The sequence below is a fragment of the Myodes glareolus genome, chromosome 10 (genome assembly GCF_982192425.1).
Source record: "Myodes glareolus chromosome 10, mMyoGla1.1, whole genome shotgun sequence".
In the NCBI taxonomy this organism is placed as follows: domain Eukaryota; kingdom Metazoa; phylum Chordata; class Mammalia; order Rodentia; family Cricetidae; genus Myodes; species Myodes glareolus.
In genome coordinates this window covers 58,672,544-58,694,267 of record NC_142035.1, presented here as the reverse complement: position 1 = coordinate 58,694,267, position 21,724 = coordinate 58,672,544, and the positions used below count along the sequence as shown (strand labels likewise).

Sequence of the window (21,724 nt, the reverse complement as noted above, 5' to 3'; positions counted from 1 at the left end):
TGGAGAGATGGCTCAGAGGTCAAGAGCTCTGGTTGCTCTTCCAGAGGACCCGGGTTCAATTCCTAGCATCTACATGACATCTTACAACTGTCTGTGACTCCAGTTCCAGGGGACAGGATGCCCTCTTCTGGCCTCTGCTAGCACTGCACACATGTGGTGCACAGACTTATGTGCAAGAAAAACACATATAAAATAAAAATTATAAAAATACAGTCACTTGATTTTCAACACAAGTGAAATTTAACAGGAGAAAGAAGAGTCTTTCAAAAAATGACCCTGGAGCAGTCGGATATCCCCATGTAAAATGTACGGGATGTAAAAGGAACTAAACCATAACCTAGATGTGAGAGCTAAAACTAAAGACATCTTAGAAGAAAGTATGGCAGAAAATTTTCATGATTTTGGATTAGGCAGTATTTCCTAGACTTGGCATCAAAAATACAAGTGACAAAAGAGAAAATAGTTTTCATCAAAGTTATAAACGTTTGTCTTTCAAAGGTTACCAGTTACCCTCAAAAAGTACAAAGAGGAGCTGGAAGATGACTCAGCAGTTAAGAGTTAAGACTAGATTCAGTTCCCAGTACCTACATGGTGGTTCATAAACATCTGTAACTCCAGTTCTGGGGTACCCAATGCTCTCTTCTGATCCCTGTGGGCCCTAGCTAAGCATGGCATGCATACATGCATACATACATGTAAACAAACACTCATACATGATATAAGATAAGACACACACATACACACACAAAGGAAATACAAAGATATCCCACAGAACAAGGTAAATATAAATACTTCTATTCAGAATTATGCAAAGAACTTCCATAAATTAATAATAAGATGGAACCCACTTAAAATATAGGCCAAGGATTTGGGTAAACATGTCTCAGAAAAGATTTACTAAAGGCCAAGTCATTCCGGAACAGATGTTCAGCCTCATTAGCCATGGAAGAGCACACAAGTCAAGCCACAGTGAGATAGGACTTCACACCTACTCCCCTGAGTTGGGGAAAGGACAGGAAAGGGTACTTTACCAGGACACGGACTTCATGTGTAGTTCATAGTTCTCTCCCTGAGGAGAAAAGGGTGAAATACCTGTTAGAGATGACCCCTGAGAGCAAAGGAGCCCGGCCAAAGAGGGGGAGACTCACTGCATGACTCAGTCACGGACAGAACTCAGCATGCAGGCATGTTCACAATAATCTACACACACATGCTCACACACATACGTGCATGCTCCCTTCCCACAGCCTACTTCTAGATTCAACAATTCCATCATCTTCACTCAGACTCCACGTTTCCTGGTTCCCACGGAAGCCTACCAGGCCATTCCATTTTGCCTGAGAGACCCCAGGTGCTACCTTCCCCGTGTCTTTGCGCTCTTAGCTCTCCCTGCTACTGGAGCTAAGCGGCTCTGGGACCCCTTCTCAGACCCAGATGCTCACCACGGGCAGGGTCACCGGCTGGCCATCAGAAAGGCAATCGAGGGGCTGGCAGACGGAGCCATTCCTGCGTGTTCCACAGCAGCAAAGCTGGAAGGATAGGTGAGCTCTGTGAGGGGCTGAGGGACTCCTCTGTTAGCCCTTCCAGCCTAGTCCTCCCCCTCCTCCCTTCCAACTGCGGTTGCCTTGTACCCCACAGTTCCAGCGGTTCTCTGGCGCCTCGGCACGCAGCTGGGGTTGGAAGTACTTAGGGTAGTGGAAGCAGGCTGGGTTGCTGCAGCAAGACTCCTGGAAGGGTGGGATGCACTGAGTATTCTCGAAGGAGTCTGTTACCATCACTAGGAGGTCTTTATCTGAGAAAGAAGATGCAGTGAGAAGATTCTCATCTCGGCCTCCCATTTAGCACAACAAAATTTCTATCTTGGTCACTTGTTGCTCTTTCAAAGACCCTGGTACGTTTCCAGAACCCACAGGGTGCCTCACAGCTATTTAAAGTCCAGTTCCAGGGACTCCAACGCACTTGGAGTACATACAAACATACAGGCGAAAACGCTCATATGCATAAGATAAATTAATTTAAAAATTTAAAAAAATCCCATCTTGAAGTGCCAGTTGGGGTTCACAATCACCAGGCACTCATTCAAATGCCTCGGAGAGCGCCCTGAAATCTGCATTTTAACAAGGTCTGTGGGGTGTGCCAACAGATAAGTTCTCCAGAAAGCCCTCTAAGATGTTGAGTCAAGATAAGACCTCTTGGTTTTGCTTTACTAGAACAGCCTCCTCCCCCCATCAAAGTTACCACCCATTGTAGAGAAAACAGATCCCCCAGAAGGCTGTCAGTTTGGGAGCAGAAGCCCCCCCAAGCCCTCCTTTCTAGCCGGTGTCTGTGGGGCCACACTGCTTCCATGAGAAGAGCTGGAAGTCCAGCCAGGAGAGGCGCAGAGGGGCAGACAGTGGCATATGTGTCTCACTAGGAAAATGCTCTGAACTGAGAGCTGCTAGGAAGACGAGGCCTGAGGACCCCTGCAGCTGCAGAGCCCACCTGCCCCAGGCGCTGCCACCGTCCGAGCATAGCAGACTCGGCAACACTGAGCCCCAGGACACTAGGGGGACCTGAGGACTTTCATCTGGGTCCCTGGAAGAACACAGTCTTCGTAGAGACAGCTGAAGAGGACAGGTGTCTGAGGACACAATTCTGAGGAGTTTTGACGTTACTTCCCCCGACCCAGGATAGCCCATACCAGGTTGAGTTGTCCTGGTTCCCTGAGCTCCAAAATGACCTCCTCAGGGCTTGGAAGACGTCTTGCTCCCACCCCCATGCCCAAGCCCACCATTAGACAGAGTAGGAGAACTCTCACTTTTCTTCCTCTTCCTTGGCCTCCTGGATTCGGCGTGGACCTCCAGGCAAGAGACTTGCCGAGACTGTAACAATGCAAAAAGGGTTGATGGGACGCTAAGCAAAGCCACGCCCCAACAAGCAAAGCCACGCCCCCTCTTCCCGTTAGCAGGGAAGAGGCAAAGGCAAAGATGATGAGTGTTGATCAGCTTTGGGCTTCTGCTGAGCATGCTGGGTACTGAGCATGCTGGGTACTGAGTGCCCCAAGAGGGGGGAAGACAAAGCTAGGTGCACATCATGGTTTACTGGGAGTCATGCTCACAGGAGCATCAGGGGCTGACCTGAGGCGTTGTACAGCTGTGCAAGTAAGAAGTTGGAATAAAATAACATCCGAGAAGCAGAGACTGGGCAAAGGCCTTTGCCACACATCCCAAGCACTCTGCTTTTAAAGGGAGAAGTTTCCTGGGACGCTGGGTACATTCAGTTAAAAGAGTTATGACTGGTGTTTTGCTTGTTTGTTTTGTTTTTTGAAGCAGGGTCTCACTATGTAGACCAGGCTGGTCTCAAACTCATAGAGGTCTGCTTGTCTCTGCCTCCTGAGAGCTGGCCTAAAAAATAATTTTAGTGCTGAAATCAGGTTTGCAGAGGCATTGGAGTTGTATTGGAGTTGGAAGTGACTAATGCTGGGAAAGGGCTGATCTTTTGGGAATGCAGGGTGCTGGGCAAGGGTGTTCCCTCATACTTCCTGCCTTGATCCAGGAGCCCAGGGTGCAGCCCCACCCCTGGGTGCACCTCATTTAGTTTAACCATTTAGTCTATTTCTCCCTGGGCTCAGCATAGGGACAAGGTTCCAAGGTAGGCTCAACCTCCTCTCCCCTGAGAGCAGTAGCCACATGCGGACAATTACCACAATCACGCCATTGGTGATGAGCATCTCCGGTGAAGAGAGACTGAAAGACAAGAGAACTCCAGGTCAGTAACAATATTCTTGGCTGGTTTCTTAAGAAGGCAGCAAAAGCTATAAATCATATCAGTCATAGAATAGCAGATCCTTCTCAGTTAAATGAGAAATATCTGCTTGAAAAACTAGGTTTGAGCGGGGCGGTGGTGGCGCACGCTTTTAATCCCAGCACTCGGGAGGCAGAGGCAGGCGGATCTCTGTGAGTTCGAGGCCAGCCTGGGCTACAAGAGCTAGTTCCAGGACAGGCTCCAAAGCTACAGAGAAACCCTGTCTCAAAAACAAAACAAAACAAAAAACCTAGGTTTGAACCAGGATCGGGGGCATCCATCTGTAAACTCAGCACCTAAGAGGCAAAGGCAGGAGGACTGGAACATTAAGCCAGCCTCTATGACTCTGTAAGAGAGTGTATATTTAAAACAGAATGTCCAGGGGGAACAATGCACAGGTCAGAGGTCAGTAAGACTGCAGCCCCTCATCTAGAACAGAAGCAAGTACTCTTCATACCAACAAAGCTTCTGTGTTTCAATTAATGTATACATTTTGCAAGTAGGGTTAGTTTTTACATTTAAATTACTTTGTTACTTTATATCTGGTTTTTTTTTCCATGCATGCAGGGTATATCCAAGTATGTATATCACATGCATGCAGTGCCAGCAGAGGTCAGCAGGGGGCATCAGATCCTCTGGAAGTGGAGTCACAGGGGGTTGTGAGTCACCATGTGGATGCTAAGAATTGAACCCAAGTTCTCTGGAAGAGCAGCAAGTGTTCTAACCACTGAGCCACTTCTCCAGCTTCCAGATTTGTTTTTTGTTGCCTACCCCCTCCGATTTCAGCCAGGGGTTAGGATGTTTGTTCCGACAGTTCCTCATCCCATACCATGGTGGCAGGAATTCTCCAGGAAGTTCCTGTTGGAAATGCTGGGGACTTGAGGCAAGCACTGAAATGTGTGTGTGTGTGTGGGGGGGGGAGATCTCAAGTGTGTGATACCATACTTTATTTATACAGTACTAGGGACTGAACCCAGGGCTTTGTGTTAGGCAAGCATTCTACCAACTGATCTATATGCCCAACCTCATAAATCTTTAAACGGATACTGGTATCAATGGAATCAGAATAGTGTTGGGGCCTGGGCACCTCCACCCTTTACAAGCTCCCTAGAGAACCTGCACACACGGAGGAAGCCAGCACCCAGGCCAGCGTTGAGGCCCGAACAAGGTAACGCAGCGCGAAGGCAGACACAGCTCTAAAGTCGAGGACCTTAGCTGACGCGCAGGACTGATGCCTACTTACTTCTCTGCGAGCAGGAACTCCACCTCCAGCTCTTCCATGCCCTGAAGAGATAGAAAAGGAAGGAGGCTATTGGCCACATCTACAAACCTACCTGCAAGGATTCACTTCCACCCCTGCAGACCTGCATGCCCTGCCCACGGGGCCACAGAGAAGGAATGGCTGCTGCCGGCTCTTCTTGCCCTTCCCACCTCTCTTCGTCTCTGACAGCAGGCACAGCGTGACAATGCAGGGTGTCAGAGCCCACAGAGGTGGACTCAGTCACCTTGACTAAAGGTCAGAGAGTTCAGGACTATTCTTGCTCCTTCAAGGTTATTGACAGGAGGTGTGACCGAGGGTGTGATTCCAAACAGGATGCTTTGACCTAGGCTGTAGTTACTTGATGCTTTGGGTATTTGAGAAGCTAATCATTTTGCTCCTTGCGTTTTTGGTTTAAAAAAAAAAAGAAAGGTCTTTGGTCTTCCCCCTCCCCTTTGGATTGGGGTATATAAAGCCTATGAAAAATAAACGTGGGGGGACTAAGTATTCACTGAGTTGCCCTCCTGACTCTATCCTGTCTATTTTTTTGTGCCTCTATTTTTTTTTCTGCCTAACATTGCTAACCCACATACCCCTACCCTGGAATGTACAAACCTGTCCGTTCAAGGCTAGACCCCTCAGCAGGGGATTCAGGTGTGTATGTGACACCTGGCCCTGAATATGCATTCTTCTGTCCTTGAGCGTTCATTTTCTATTTCGACTCCTGGTTCTCCACTGTTTGCCTGACTTCTCATGGGACTCAGAGCTTGAGCAAGGGAGCTCTTAGCTGGTGTCTTTAAAGAGCGCAACCCCGTCAACACAAGCCCCTTCCCTTCCCTCTGCTTCCATGCCTCGTGTGTACCTGAGGGTGAACCATGGCTTCACTGGGCTTCAGTTTCCCCATAGGAATATACAGAGTAAAGGTAGAGATGCTTGCCCTCTGGTGTACACCCAGAACTTCACCTCACACAGAAACACCCAGCTATTTGTTCAATGGATGAATCTAGAATACCCTGCCTCTTTCTAGTTCTGAACCTCCCTTTAGCCCTCTCTACCTCAAGGGCATTCCAGAAACAGGACTTGGAGGTGAGGAAAAGGAAGTGGGCACCCACATTTCTAGTTAGCATAGCAAACTCCAACTGCTAGGTACCATCATTACTTTTTTTTCATTTAAGTCTCATAGCAACCCTACTTGGAGGACTAGTGTCACTATTGCATAGAAGAAGTAGGAAATGAGAAAAGTAATTTCCATGCAAATGACAGTGCTAGGATTTGAACCAGAAGTATATCCTTTCCCCAGCTTGTATATGTGCTAGAGATGCTCACAGAAGGGTTTCATGGCAGTACGTGGGTATTCCCCAAGAGGTTAGAGGCTTAGGGTCTGTGATCTGTACCCACCTCTGGGTTGAGCGGAAACTTCACATGGGTTTTGTTCCGAAGGCAAAGCTTGGAGAGGTCATAGAGTACGGTCAAGAGGTGGTCATTTGCTGTCAGTGTGTCTTCATCACAGACACTCAGCTCTAGTACGTTCTAGAGGAAAGAGGAGAGTGGATGCCTGGTTACCATGGTTGCAGTGACCCACTCCCAGGACAGGGGACAGGACCTCAGTCCTAGCAGAGAGTGAGGACTGACGAAGGGGGACACAGATACTTCTGCTTGGATGCCAGAGACATTTGCAGGGAGGAAGTGTCTTCCCCTGCTTTCCAGCTCCCTAGAGACTGCCCCCCAACTCTGATTTCAGGATAATTTGGTCCCTTTAAAAGCTTGAGAAGCCTGGGGAGATTATAGAGGGCTTTCATTTCACCTGGGGTAGAATGGAGAGCAAAGCAAGGTCCTACAGACACGAGGCACCTGGGATCTGAAGGTGGCTAGAAAAGGCAGGCCAGGGAAATTCACATCTGCTACTCCAAGGGAAGGGCACAGCAAAGGCTCTTGTGGTTCCAGGGATTGGGGGAACTGGGATGAATTGTATGAACTCTATGCTTTGGCACAGCGGTCCCTAAGAAGGTCTTATGAGTCGTCCCAAGTAGCAAGTAGCCTGCACTCAGTGGCCTCAGGTGGCATGGACTAGTTTCTACGACTCTTAACCTCTGATCCTGGGAGCTATGACTAAAGGCAAGGTTTATGTCCTGGATTTCTATCTAGTGGACATAAATGCAGTTCTGGGTATCTCTAATTATATAGGATCTGTTGGTCTTGTAATTTTTAGAAGCTTATATATGTACCAGAGCAACCCAGTAACTGCAAAGCAGAAAGCAAGATGGTACACTACATCTACATGGAAATCTTCCTTCCTCACCAAATTCATACACACAATAGAAAAAGCATCTTACTTTATATTATTGAGATAGGGTCTCACTGTGCAGCTCAAGCTGACTTCACACTTGCAATCCTCCTGTCTCAACCTCCTGAGTGTTGAGATGGCAGGTGTGAACCACCACAGCAGGTGAAGAGGTAATTTTTATTATTTTTATTTTTTTATTTTATTATTTTTTTTAAGAAACCATGGTGAGCACAACCCTCTTGAAAACTATAAGGACTCTTCACGAACTAGAACTATAGTTTTAGTTCTGGAAGGTCAAGAGGGTCTGCCCTTCCTGGGCTAGACCAGGACTTGGGGGGTCAAGCCGTGACTATCTCAGGATTGATGCCTTCATCACCAGGCCAAATTTGTCTCGAGGCTGCCACAGCTCAAGCTGCTCAAGGAGAATTCCACAAGGAATGTGACTGTGACTTAGACGCACTGTGTATCTGAAGAAAAGCAACGCTGCGCAATAATGGCTCAACAAGTGACAGAGCGCACACCCAAGGAAACCGAGTAAGTGAAGGACTGCAGCAACTAAGAGCAGATTTAAGAGGAGAGCCTCTGGCTGAAGTCAGATCAGGTTAGACCTGGTCAATAGAATGACTTTCCCTACTGCGTAGTCTCCTGCAGGGAGGATGCTCTGGAAGGTCCTGGAAACACAATTTGTGCTTCGGCAAGAGATTGCCAGGATCAACAAGAACTAGAAGGACGGGGAAGTGAGAAGGTAGAAGGATTAGCAGACTAAAGGAGGAACACGCATAGGAGGAAGGAAGCAGTGGGTGAGTGGGAAGACAGGTTAATAGGACATGTAAGACGATACACAAACAGCCTCAAGAAGGACATGGGAGGGACAGGAACAGGTGATGGAGAGGGGAGCAGACACGTGGGTAGGGCACACAGGTGTGGTCCTCTGCCGCTCACCTTTACTTGAGTCTGGATCTGGAAAGTGAAGCTCTCATCCCACTCTGGGTGTGGGCAGTTGGAGATGGTTCTGGTCCTCACCTTCTCCCGAGAGGCAGTAGGCAGCCAGAGGGTGACAAAGCAGTCCGTCTGACTCACTGTCCCAGGAAGACAACAGTAGAAAAGAAAGGAGAAGAGAGGAGATGGTGAAGTCAAGAGAGAACCTCAGGCGAATCTCTTCTAGAGCAAGGCCTCCTCTCGGTTGCTCATCTTCTCCTGATGCAGGAATCTGCCTCTCTGGCTTGGTCCTAGAACCCCGAGAAGCCACACAGACCAAGGGTTATAGGTCACAAAGGATGGGACAGGTCTTGCTGACCTTCATCATGGACCAGGGTAACCTAAAGCAGAAATACTCCAGGTGCTAGAGCAAACATCTTTGATTGTTAATCTTGGTTGTCAATTTGACTAATTTAGGATCAACTAGAACCCAAGCTTTGGGTCATTCCTGTGAAGGTTTCTAAAACAGATTATTTGAAACAGGAAGTCCCACCTTAATTTGGGGCCACATCTTGTGGTGGCAGTTCATATAAAATGATATAGAAGAATGAAACTTGCCTTTTGCCTGCTTGCCCTCATTCTCACTGGCAAGACCATCCCTTCTGTTGCTACAACATTACTTAACCAATACTGGAACCAACTTCTTTGGGATTCCAATATGTACTGAGGACCAGCATCTCTCAGGAATACTCTCCAGGTCTACAGCTTTAGATTGGGACTTTGAGACAGTTAACCTCATGGACTGAACAACTATTGGATTCTCAGCCTTTCCCATCACAAGAAAGCCATTGTGGGACTATCCAGATCACATTCTGTAAGCCTCTCTCGTAAATCCCCCTTTAATACATATTCATTATGTCTGTTCTAGCCCTCTAGAGAATCCTGACTAGTATACGCCTATTGATTGGAACAAGATAAGCTACATAGTGCTCCAGATATCATGAAAATACCAAAAAGCCCTGCTCCAAAGATCCACTTTACCCGTGGTCTTAGCACCAAGGGAACCAAAGTAGGGTTTAGCTGAGAAGCAGCAGGGAGAAGTATAGTTTTCCACTGGACAGCCGAGAAGGGCTATGGGAACGGGTTCAGATGAAACAATGCGCAGGGGCCGTGTCTCCGTACGATTTAATGAAGCTGCCCTTAGTGGGTTCTCCATAGGGTACTGGTCTCCTCGCCTGGGGTGTACAATCCAGGACACTCTCATGTTTGTGGCCAAGTGCCTTCTTCCACTTTAAATGAACAAACCTAGTACATTGCTCCATGTGCCCTGGAGAAGGGGAACTGCTTTGACTTCAGTAAGACTTTCCAAAATGGAAACTGGTCTAACCTTTCTGGTGGGAGTAGTGGAACAGATAGGGCTAAGAATAGCCTAAGTGATTCCTCATGCCATTATGCTTGGGAGGAGAGAGGAGAAGGATGTACCACCTTGGTGACCTGCTTGGTTAAGTCCTAGGGTGCACCTCTGTAGAGTTTAATGAAAGTTGATAGTTCCCACTGTCAGAAGTCCTGTAGGTACTGAGGCTGGGAGGATGGAACTCCAACTAGTTCATAACTTTTACTAGGAATTGCTGTGTGAGCGGAAGCAGAGCTGCCCCCCAGTGACCCAAGCTCATGTTGCACCATAAGTTCTGCCGTGTCTGTAGCCCCATTCTGCATCATGCGTTCTGGCTTCTGATGGCAGTTAGTCTTTGATGGCTCACCATTTGGTGAGCAGACACTCCCAGCCCTCCTCCCGCTGAGTAAAGGTGAGAGGACGCCATCCTCCCCTGTCCCAACCGTGGCTTAATCCACACAGAAAGGCGAAACTTTGACAGAATGAGAAGAAAATGATGACCTCACCATCGGGGCCCATCTCCTCCAGGCCCACCCTGTTCTCTGCCACTGACTCAGGTACCTAGGCCAGCAACTGGGCATCCTCCCTGGTTCTAACCCTGAGTGCTCGTCTGTACTGACACTACCTGTGCAGGTCACTCTCATCTCTGGAGCTTTCCCACTGGGCTCCCTGTCTCTTATGTTGTCAGCCTTCTCTCCTAAGGGAGGGGCTCTGGAGACACGGTTTTGTCACTGTGCATAATGGCTCCCATCTGGCTTCAGGAAGGAGTCCATCCTTACCCATTATGGCTCTCCTTCCTATTTTCTCAGCTTCAGCCTCATCTCTCCACCCTTCCTGACTCCTCACCCCTGCCCTGCATGTGTTTATGCCTACACACACACACCTACACATGTGTGCAGACAACCAGCCACACGCACTCTGACTGCAGGACAAGCTTAGTCATCTTAGCTCTCCAAAAGGGCAGTGCTGTCTCGCTTCAGGCCTTGCACCTGTCGCTCCTCTTGCCAGGAACTTCTTCCTTCCTCCCTTCCTTCCTCCCTTCCTTTCTCCCTTCCTCTTTCCCTCCCTCCTTCCCTTCCTCCTTTTCATCTTCCTCCCTTCTTCCTTTCCTCCCTTCCTCCTTCCCTCCCTCCCTCCTTTACTCCCTCCCTCCTCCCCTCCCTTCCTCTTTTCCTCCCTTCCTTCCTTCTTTCCTTCTTTTTTCTTTCCTTCCTTCTCTCTTCTCTCTCCCTCTCTTTCTTTTTCTTTCCTCCTTCTTTCCCTCCCTCCTTCCTTCCTTTTATTCATGTGTAGGTGTGCTTGTCTGCATGAGACATGCACAATGTACATACAGTAACCTGTAGAAACCAAAAGAAGGCATGGAATATGGAGTTACAGGAGGTTGTGAACATCCATGTACAAGCTGGGAAGGGAATGTGGGTCCACCATAAACGTATGGAATAAACATATGGAATATTCTTGACAGTTGAGGCATCTCTTTAGCTTCAACATCCTTCTTTTCTACTTTTTCCTTTTCTTTTCCTTTCCTTTTTCCCCCCCCTTTTTTGGTTTTGGTTTTTTGAGACAGGGTTTCCCTGTGTAGCCCTGGCTATCCTAGAACTTGCTCTGTAGACCAGGCTGGCCTCGAACTCACAGAGGCTGTCTGATTCTGCCTCTGCCTCTGCCTCTAGAGTGCTGGGATTAAAGGCCTATGCTGCCGCCACCCAGCTACTTCTTTTCTACTTTAACCCACCCTTCTCTTCACTAGCTCTTTAGGTTTTAGAAGGTTTTAGAATCTTCTTTGTACCCCTCCCCTGAGCGTCCAGTTCTGGTCCAATGTGCCACTCCTGAGAGGGCTGTTGCTATGCTGTACTGGCAGAGCAGGTCCAGTCATTGTCTTCACCACTGTGATCATTGAGAAGGCCAGGGCCTGCAACCTTTGGGCAGAGTAGGCGCTCACTAGGCAACTTTTAAATGAATGAATAACAACTTCCTGTTGGAGGGCTGCATCCGCAGCAAGAAATCCTGAGCAGATGCAGGTGGGCAAGTCAGTGTGTGTGATTGCTCTGCTTACGGGGGGCGGCTCCCCAGAGACCTGCCCAGCCCTCTGGAACTCCTCCCTTTGCTTTTCCTGGTCCCAAGCACTTCCCTCTGGGCCTGGAACGTTCTACTCAAGTCTGCTTTCTGTGCAGAGGGATTCTGCCAAGCCTGTTGGCTCTGCCAGGTCGCTCAGCATGCCTGACTTAAAGGATTCTTAAAGGCCTCTGTCTCTCTAAAACTGCTCCACTTGTATCAATCCATACCTAGAAATCTCCCACTGAATCCATTAAATAACATCTCAGTGTTTTGTCTTACACCTCAAGTTAAGATTAAAAAAAATATTCTTTCCAGGAATGGTAGTGAATGTTGTTTAGTTTTAGCTAATTTGACACAAACCGAGATATATCTGGGAAGAGGGAATCTCAATTGAGGAGTTGCCTTCATCAGACTGTAGGCAAGTCTGTGGGGGTGTTTTCTTGATTAAAGACTGGCATGGGAGGGCCCAGTCCACTGTGAGTGGTGCCACCCCTGGACAGGTGGTCCTGGGTTTTCCAAGAAAGCAGGCTGAACAAGCCACGGTGAGCAATGCAGTGAGCAGTGTCCCTCTGTGTCTCTGCTTCGGTTCCTGCTGCCAGGCTCCTGCCTCGAGTTCCTGTCCTGGCTTCTCTAATGAAGTCCTAAAATCTGTAAGATGACATAAGCCCTTTCCCCCCCCACCCAAGTTGCTTTTGGCCAAGATTTTGTCACAGCAGCAAAAACCAAAATAAGGACAAGCTGCATGCCTGGAATCCCAGCACTGGGAGGGCAGATGCAGGAGGAACAAGGGTTCAAGTCCCGTCTCAGTTCCGTAGTGAGACTTGTCTAACGAATAAACAAGCAAACAGTAGCAGCAACAACAAAACATTCCTGGAAGTGACAAGGCCCATCAGGCGATCAGGCGCCCATCCTCAAGCATTCATCAGTTTCCCGATTCTTTTTGCTGAAAGATTCCTCTACCCCATACTTGAAGGGCTGAGAATGCAGAGAGCGTAGCTCAAAGGGAGGAGGCCAAGGAATGACCGTGGAGGCCCTGCGGGCCCAGGTGACGGTCTGAGGCAACCACATTAGCCAACTGTAAGAATACTGTCATGTCAGCCACAAGGAAGTAGTGACTAACCTGGGAATTTCAAGACCTGGGATTTCCTAGACAAAAGCAGGTTCTAGCCCCTGCTCCCCAGGAAGTGACAGAGGATGTGCTCATGTGAATGACATGTTCCCTTCCTTGAATTGTAGGTGGCAGAGATGACTTAATTGTCTTCACAGATGTGCAGAACATTCCTGTGTGGTTACCAGTGGATACCCCAATATTTCTTGAGGTACCTGCCTGATGCCCCTAGGAGTACTGGTTGGGGTTCCATCACAGAAGGAGACTCCTGGTGGCTGAGGGCTTCTGGGGGTGCCTGCCTTCTGGCCTGGGACAGGTACTCTTTAGCTCTTGGCAAGTGGGTTGTCACCCCTGAACCTCTGAGTACTTCCTTCTATTAGGCTTTTGACGTCTCCAGAAATCAGACATGGGTTAGATGCCTAAACCAAAGAACCATTAATATTGGATTTAAGCTAGAAGGGGCAATTTTGAGCAAGAGTGATCAGGATAATTCCCCACCAGATCCATAGACAGTAGCAACATAGTCTAGCCGGTGACAACTGTAGAGTCCAGACCCAACGTGACTTTGCCAGCACCATCAGACACCATAGCTGCCCTTTGTCCCTTAGGGGAAGCAAGAAAAACATAAACAAGGGGTTCCTGAAGAGAACCCTAAAGTCTGCTTGTGTGCCAAGGGGCATGCGGTGAAGGGGGAAAGGAGACTGGTAAAGCCAGATCATAGCCTGCCACACCACTTGCCAGCCTCCTGGGGATAGGCGTGGTGGGGACACGACAAAAGAAAGGGCCCCGGACAATGGAAGGCCTTGCATACAGGCGCAGGCACGAAGACTGAAGATGAACGTCCTGGGTGACTGGTGACGGGGCTGAAACAGACACACCTCTGGAGAAGCTGGAGGAGGGTGTGTGTGTGGGAGCTAGGGCTGAGGGGAGGGGTGACCTCTGCCAAGAAGGAAGAGAGCGAGAGACCCATTCTGGGATGGGCAGGAAAGGTGGCATAGTCTGGGCCTAGGGACATTTCCTGGCTCTTCAGGTCACACCCCAGTGTACTGAGAAAGCCCCAAAGAGTCCAGGGGATCCCTTGCTCTGTAGTGGGTCTCTTGGCTGACACAAGTCCAACTTAATGTTTGCTGGAACCGTTCCTACTGGCACGGGCCCTGAAGGCCTCGCCCTCTGTAGGCTCAGTCTGAATCATGTCTGTCCCTTTGCAGTCTCTGGGACGACAGGGCTGTCCCTCCTCTGCTCTCCACACCTGCTGTCCCTCCATGATTGGCATGCGAGCATCAGGAAGTCATGCAACAGATTCCTTGTCTATCTAGCTTCTGACTGTCTGTAATCTGACCACAGCTTCTTTCCCCTAGAGAGCAGCGGTTCTCAATCTGTGGGTCCTATCATATATCATATCATATGTCATATCATATCATATATCCTGCATATTAGATATTTGTATTGTGAGTCATAACAGTAGCAAAATTACAGTTATGAAACAGTAAGGAAATAATTTTATGGTTGGGAGTCACCATCACCTGAGCAACTGGATTAAAGGGTCAAAGCATTGGGAAAGTTGAGATCCACTGCCCCAGAGGGTCCCCTCTCCTCACCAGACCTCCAGGCCTAGAATCAAACACTCATTCTACCTCAGGCAATCACGAACTTCCCACCTACAAAGTGGGCCTCCTGTGACCACAACAGGTGCTCCAAAGATAGAGCCCCATCTCTCAGGTTGCTCCTCCTCAGACCAGGCTTCCAGTCCCCTCCCCTCCGATGTTTATAACCTGGGCGCTTGGATCCTAGGACTTCAGTGTGTCCCTTTTGGCTTTCCCTATCCCCACAGCTGTGCACCCTGGACATAAAGCCTTCCCTTCCTAGAGAGGCAAAGCTTCCTTCCTACTTTAAACAGGCAGAGGTCCACACGAGGAGAGAACTGATCCCTTAGATAACGCACTATAGCACACATGTAGGGCATTTCTGGCCCAATCCCAAAGCAGAGGCCCCCTGAGTTCTGTGCCCTGGGAATGCAGCAGGAGTTGGATGAAGGGGAAGCTAGCCTACAAGGAGTTCCTGCCTAGTGGCTCGAATATCCAACCACACGGAGGAGGCTGGGCTGCAGTTCTGGGTGCTACAGACTCCACGGTGGCTCAAGAGCCTGGTTCGGGATCTGTATCCCGAGAAGCATTTCTGAGAGGAGCTGGTGGGCAGCTCCATGGTGCTAAAGGGCCTCCACTGCTCTTCCACGGCAGCTTCTAACTCACTGGTGATACACAGCCATGGCTCAGGAAGTCTATACACAGAGACATGCCTGACTGGCGGCTGTCAGGTCCTTTCTCTATCCCAACCCCGCAAACAGGAGGGAGGAGCGGGGAGGACACTTACATATATCAGCCTGCCGGACGTTTTTCATGCCGATGACCCTCACCGTCAGCAGATGGCATGGAGATGGTCCCTCCTGTTGGTTAAAAGGAAAGTGAAGTCACCCCTCAAGGACCACTTCGAAACCGGTGCTGCCAGGGAGGCCTCTCCACACTTGTCTCCCTGCCCACCTCGCAGCAACCTCCATGCTGTTCCGTCATGGTTTATTTTGGCTTGTTCCTGTCCTACATGGAAGTCTCTAGAGAGGCGACATACTGCTTTTTCATCTTTTTACCTCTCTGCTGATATATGTCTATATAGCCCAATGAATAATTTCTTATTCCAGCCACACAGATACAAAATTTCCCCTTGCCCACCCAACATGGCGGCTTGCTCAGAAGACGACAGGCCCTTTATGACTGGGATCGTAGACATCTATGAAACCTGGGCATCTCATGCCAGGAGCTTACCACCACAGGTCTTCGTTGCAACCCTGGGTGTTTGCATCTCCCTTGCCCGGCAGGCCCCTTCCTCAGAGTAACCCTTCCTTGTATTCCTGGCCACTGTACCTTCTCCCCCAGTAAGGCATCTGCCCTTCATCTCACCGTGCCTTGCTATAGATGACTGTGAGGTTTTGGCCCATGTGCGGTGCTTGTCTTTCACAACGACAAAAGCGTGGATAATCTTCACCGCGATGACTGATGGCTGTTAGATGCCTCTGTCGGTATTGCTAACCCCAGGGACTGGAGCCCTCAGATTTCTGCCTCTCCCTCGGTGCATTAGCCTAGGAGCTGGAACCGGGGGCCCGCCCTGAGCTGCTCATCCGATGCTCATCTAAAGCTGTCTCGTTCTTGTTCCGGTTACTTGCTGAGAGCCCTGCCTTCGTCTCAGATCCCACCCATCTGAAGTCAGCATCCGGCTTCCCTCAGCAGCTGTCTTTGTCCTCTGTGAGTTTCTTATTAGTTCCGGGTCCGCTTTTGTCCTCTTTCCATCCTTTCTGCCTCCCAGACATCCCCAAACCATGTTTCTTTCCCCACTCTCCAGTGCCCCTGCATCACATGTACTTGCTCAGGAAAGGACCACTGCTCTCTTCCTCTTTCTATTCAAGCTTCCCTGCCCCAGGTTTTCAGATCATGCCTGTGTATGACTGATCTTCAAGGACATATGTATGTACTCACCAACACAAGTCCCCTGCCACCATGCCATTTATAGAATGCCTTCCAGTTGCCTCTCTGCCCAGACACACAACCTTCTCTCTGTCTAGGACTTTTACTCAGGGTTTTGGAATAGCCATTGTGAGCCACTGGGAGAGGATCCAAGGTAGAGAATGGGCAGGGTTAATGGTGAGGACAGTAGGGTGAACTGGCCATGGACTCTTGCTGCCCACAATGGGAATGTTCTTGACCGCAGAAATCCCCACACAGATCACTGCATTTTCAGACTCCGGAAGACTCTTCTGGACCTCCAGGATCCTAGTCTGTTGAGGTAAGGAACTATGCTCCTCCAGACTCCACTGAGCCAACACAGTGTGAGCCTGTTCTCTTCATGTATCTTGGATTTTTTTTTTTGGATCTATGCCCTTTCTGCTTAAACCTCAGACTTGAAACTCTTTACTGAGAATGTCACCCAAGTGTAGTCCAGTCTTTGCGAGTGTCCACTCCAGGCTTTGGATTTGTCCTACAGACCCCCAGCTCGTCTTGTTCGGGTATGGAAGTCTGTCCCCTTCACTGAGCACATCTCCCAATGCTGCTAGAACACTCTGTGACTTTTTCAGATAGGCCTACTCTTCTCTCTTTAAAGAATATTATGGTTTGTGGAAAAGCCAAGTTAGACAAGAACGGGATTTGGGGTGGAAGTCCTCATACTGACATCACTTAGGGCAATTTGTGTTATCACTTTCCCTCTTCCTCCCAGACTCCTCTGGGACTTCCATCTAACTAATAAGAGAACAACAATTCTGAGAAATCTGAGTTCCTCATTATCTGATAAGGACATGTAATTCCAAGATCTCTTCCCTCTCTCTAACAGAACAAGAGTCAAGCTCACAGGTGCTTGTGGGTTCAAGGATCCCTTCTGTGAGTATAACTCGGAAGTCTTTGGGGCCAATAACTTGCTCAAACAGCATTCTGCTGTGAGTCCTGTAGCTGAGCCAAAGACTAAAACCATACTAACTGTTTGTGGTCTGTGGTCTGTGGTCTATGGCACATGGCCTGTGGCCTGTGGTCTATGGCGGGACTTTTCTAGGCAGCAAGCTCTTCACTTCTCATCCTATGCTAGGCAGAGTAGGTTATGGATTGACTAAGCAAGGAGGCAAGCATCACTTTTCGGAAGGAGTATATGGTCCTGGTACGCTTTACCCTACTCTTTATTACCTGAGAGGGCACCCAGAGTCCAGGCGGGAGCTGTTCTCTTCTGTCTTCTACCCCCAGTGTCTGTCAGTGAGGGTGGTTGTTACTTCCTCCTCTGTCACTCGTACAATACTAGCAACATCAGTAACCATGGGGCTGCCACTGTGTGAGGTGGTGGACGGTGATGATGATGATGATGATGATGATGATGACAGCTTCTTTGAGGCAAGATAGTCCAGGCTGACCTTGAATTCTTGCCTCCACCGTCTTCTTCTTCATTTTTTTTTTCAAGACAGGGTTTCTCTATAGCTTTGGAGCCTGTCCTGAAACTTGCTCAGTAGACCAGGTTGGCCTCAGACTCACAGAGATCCCCCTGCCTTTGCTTCCCGAGTGCTGCGATTAAAGGCATGCGCTACCACCGCCCTGGAGTCCTCTACCTTCCTAATGCTGGGATTACAGATATGTACCTCCTTGTCCAGCTCTTTATGGATTTATTTGCCTAATTTTTACTATAACCTTGTGCAGTATAGAGAGATAAGGAAAATTCAAGGGGCACGGGTAAAGAAAAGAGGCCCCTTGCTCTGGAATCTCCGGATTTATGTTTAACTACAACTGACAAAATCAGCAGAGATTTGCCTACATGGAGTTAGTTTCCCCCAGAGACATCTCAAACGAGAGTGCGAAAAACAACAACAAAAATCCCAAAACAATCAAGCCAAAAAAAAAATCTACCATGGACCAGGCGTGCTTAAAACTGAAATGGATACAAACAATTTTTTGGATTCAGTGACATCAGTTATTAAACATCACTTATAACTCCTCTTGCCCTTAACACCGAACCTCAAAAGTCTCACAGTTTCATTGATAACAGGACGTTGTTTAAAACAAAGAAAAAAAGCAAACCAGCCCATTATTTTTCTTTTACCTAAAGTTTTTACAAATTTGAACCTGATTGTAAAGTGCATCCTTTAAGCCCTATCAATTTAAAAGCCACAAGTCGTTTCTACATTATGTGTGTACATAATCACTAGAGACTATTAGCTGGTGTTTTGAGACATGATCACATGTAACCCAGGTTGGCCTTGAACTTCCTACGCAGCTCAGGCTAGCTTTGAACTGGGATTCCTGCTCCCTCCACCTCCTAAGTGATTATAGCCATGCGTCACCCAACCATTAAGGCACGTTTTTCTTTCAATTCTTACACTTAAAGCATCTCAAGTTTCTCTCTCTCTCTCCTTCTTTCTCTCTCTCCATCTCTCATCTGACCCAGCTCAGCTTCGTGCCGATGTGTCCTGAAGTGCTTCCCTGGCTTACGAAGCTGGCTACACCACAATGGGGGTCGCTAACAGTGGCACCCCTCAGTCTACAGCAGTGGCACCCCACAGCGTCCTGTACCGCAGCTAGCCAACGGACGAGGCAGTTAGTACTCACTTTGTCACAGACGGGGACCTGGGACTAAGTCCCCTGACCTACAGCTCCTAGCTTGGGTCAGAGTTGAACTCATCTCTAATTCTCAGACCCAGGTTCACGTCCACTGTCAACTCTCACTTGAGAATATCCCTCACCAAAAATGAAGAGGTGGTTCTTGCTCTCAACTCCATTGTCCTGATCTTCCCTCAAGACTAATTTTCCTGGCCGATTCCTGTTTTCCACCTTGAATTCTCACGGAGCTCTCAGCTAACCCCCAACCTGGGCAGTCCTTCTACTGGCTGTGTCCTTATTGGCTGTGTTTCTATAGACAAGCCCCGTGATCACTCTCCTTGTGAGCCCCCAGAACACATCACAACTATCAGGTCCTTGAAGATCTTATTTATGGACAGACAACGAGGGCCTCTTGAGGTCTACCTTGAATCAGATTTCACCTAGAAATTCCTTCTGGCTCAAAGAATTTTAGAAGAGGCCCATCTCCAAAGTTCCCCAAAGGGAGCTCTTACATCTCAGCAGCACAGAAATGGAACACTGGAGGAAGGAAGGGGGTCTACCAGACTCAGGTCTGGGCCTAGGTGTGTTCGCAGAGCTGGAAGTCGCCCCAGTGGTGGGCAATACACACACACACACACACACACACACACACACACACACACACGCACGCACGCACGCGCGCACGCATGCACGCACGCACACACACGCACCCACCCACACCCCTTTGTTTGGTAAAGAAGTACAGTTTTTTGCTCCTCCTAAAACATTCACAGCCCCAGAGGAAGCCGATCTACAATAAAAAAGACACAACAGAGGGACTGGAGAGGAGATTCAGTGGTTAAGAGCACTGGCTGTCCTTCAGAGGACCCAAGGTGGATCCCAGAACCTGCATGGCAGCTCACAGCTGTCTGCAGCTCTAGTGCCAAGGGATCCGATATCCTTTTATGGCCTTCTAGAGCACTGCATGCATGTGGTACACAGACATACATGTAGGCAAAGCAGCCCTACAGATAAAATAAAAACAACTTTTTTTTTTTAAAGATGCAATAGAATTCAGTACAGTGCCTGAGTTCATATGCTGACAGGAACCAGAAACCGGTCAGATTAAGGAGCCAAAACCTTAGAGACTTTGGCAAGCCCAACCATGGCTGGCCTGGGTATAAAGGCGAAGGTCAAAATATTTAACTGCAGGCATCACTGGGTGCTATGCTTTGGGGCTACATCCCTAGTGTAAAGACAGCCATGCTCCTTCAGCATGGAGGGCACTTGGCAGGTCCTGGGTGAGGAGCAGGAAGCATTCAGGGGCTTGGAGGTCAAGGCAGGAACTTTGGGACAAAGAGCACAGAGATTCATTCAGCCTCTGAAATAATCAGCATAGCTGTGCCAGGGAAGACGAAAGGAACCAGGATACTCCGGCTGCAGACTTGCACAGCCCAGGCTTCCTCCTTGGCCTTGACCTCTGGCTTGATCTTGTCAGGATTCCACTTTCCTCCTGAGAGTTATTCCAAGCAGGAAGCATTGCCAATTCACACGGGGAGTGGGGTTATCTATGAATTGGCTGCTACACAGTCTAATGCTGCCCATCCCCTTAATTTCACAGATATGAGTCTTGGGAGGGGAGAAGGAGGGAGATATATTGCTGCCATCTGGTATGCCAGCCCAGCACTTGCCCCTGCCCCTGAACCAGATGCCTTGCATAGGGTTTTAACCCTCTGGGAAGCCTCCACAGAAGACATAATCCTTGCCTTACAGAAGAACAAATTACACATCATACCGGCTTGCACAGACAGAGATGATGGAGCTAGGTAGAACCCAGAACTCAGTGCAAACCTACCACCTTGCCAGGCTAGTGTGTTTTCCAACTGGAAAGTGGCTAAAGTTTCCCATAAAAAATGGGCCATGACCAGTTTAATGTCAGAGGCACCTGTAAGACCTTCAGCTCTTCCTAGCTGGGAATCTCCCCAAACTCAAGGGACCAGCTATTTCTGATAATCAGCCAAAAGTTATTTAGTTACATTACACAAACTTCCCGTCAACTCCACCATAAGGCTACTGGATGACAAGGGCTAGGGAGGGTCTGAACACTAGGTTACAGAAGCCATGGGTCCAATGTCTATCCTCCCTAAACCATTGCCCGGGCCTGGAGAGAGATGGCAGCTCCTTTCCCTGGGGCATCTCAGGGCAAGCTGGACAGGTGAGGCCACCTCATCTCCACACAGCTGGGTGTAGCCGCCAGTTCCCTGAAACATTGTCTCGGAGCTCTGACCAACCTGGCCATATCAGCCAGTCTACATGGTCCGTCCTTCACAGCCGACCTCAGAGATGGTGATATTTGAAACTCTAGTACCAGTTTCAGTAGATCTGAGCAACATCCCAGCCTGGGGAGTGGGCATCACATGAGAGGAATTCTTGCGGTTGTTTTGCTTATCACTCATGTTAGGTGAGTGGTCAGAGAAAGAAATACAACTGAGAGACTTGGACTTCTAGGATTCAACAAGAACAGCATAGCCTCTGAGTGTGTGTGTGTGTGTGTGTGTGTGTGTGTGTGTGTGTCTGTATGTCTGCGTGCCTCTGTGTGTGTGTCTGTGTCTGTATGTCTGCGTACCTTTGTGTGTGTGTCTGTATGTCTGCATGCCTCTGTGTGTGTGTCTGTGTGTGTTTGTATGTCTGCATGCCTCTGTGTGTGTGTCTGTATGTCTGCGTACCTCTGTGTGTGTGTGTCTGTGTGTGTGTGTCTGTGTGTGCGCGCGCATGCACTAGTGTGTGTGTCTGTGTGTGTGTCTGTATGTCTGCGTGCCTCTGTGTGTGC

The 21,724-nt window shown here is 48.8% G+C and overlaps 1 protein-coding gene across 4 annotated transcripts in view; it reads right to left on the bottom strand.

The window, feature by feature from the left end:
* Pla2g4e (phospholipase A2 group IVE) overlaps window positions 1–21,724 on the bottom strand; it is a 92,271-nt gene that overhangs the window by 19,189 nt on the left and 51,358 nt on the right. For all 4 annotated transcript variants that reach the window (XM_087911283.1, XM_087911282.1, XM_087911285.1 and 1 more), the window contains 9 exons: window positions 15,170–15,242; window positions 8,268–8,404; window positions 6,440–6,571; window positions 5,027–5,067; window positions 3,683–3,725; window positions 2,798–2,861; window positions 1,632–1,792; window positions 1,443–1,529; window positions 1,032–1,069 (listed from right to left, as the gene is read on the bottom strand). In XM_087911283.1, the coding sequence (XP_087767409.1) occupies window positions 1,032–1,069; window positions 1,443–1,529; window positions 1,632–1,792; window positions 2,798–2,861; window positions 3,683–3,725; window positions 5,027–5,067; window positions 6,440–6,571; window positions 8,268–8,404; window positions 15,170–15,242 (776 nt within the window). The remainder of the gene's footprint in view (window positions 1–1,031; window positions 1,070–1,442; window positions 1,530–1,631; window positions 1,793–2,797; window positions 2,862–3,682; window positions 3,726–5,026; window positions 5,068–6,439; window positions 6,572–8,267; window positions 8,405–15,169; window positions 15,243–21,724) is intronic.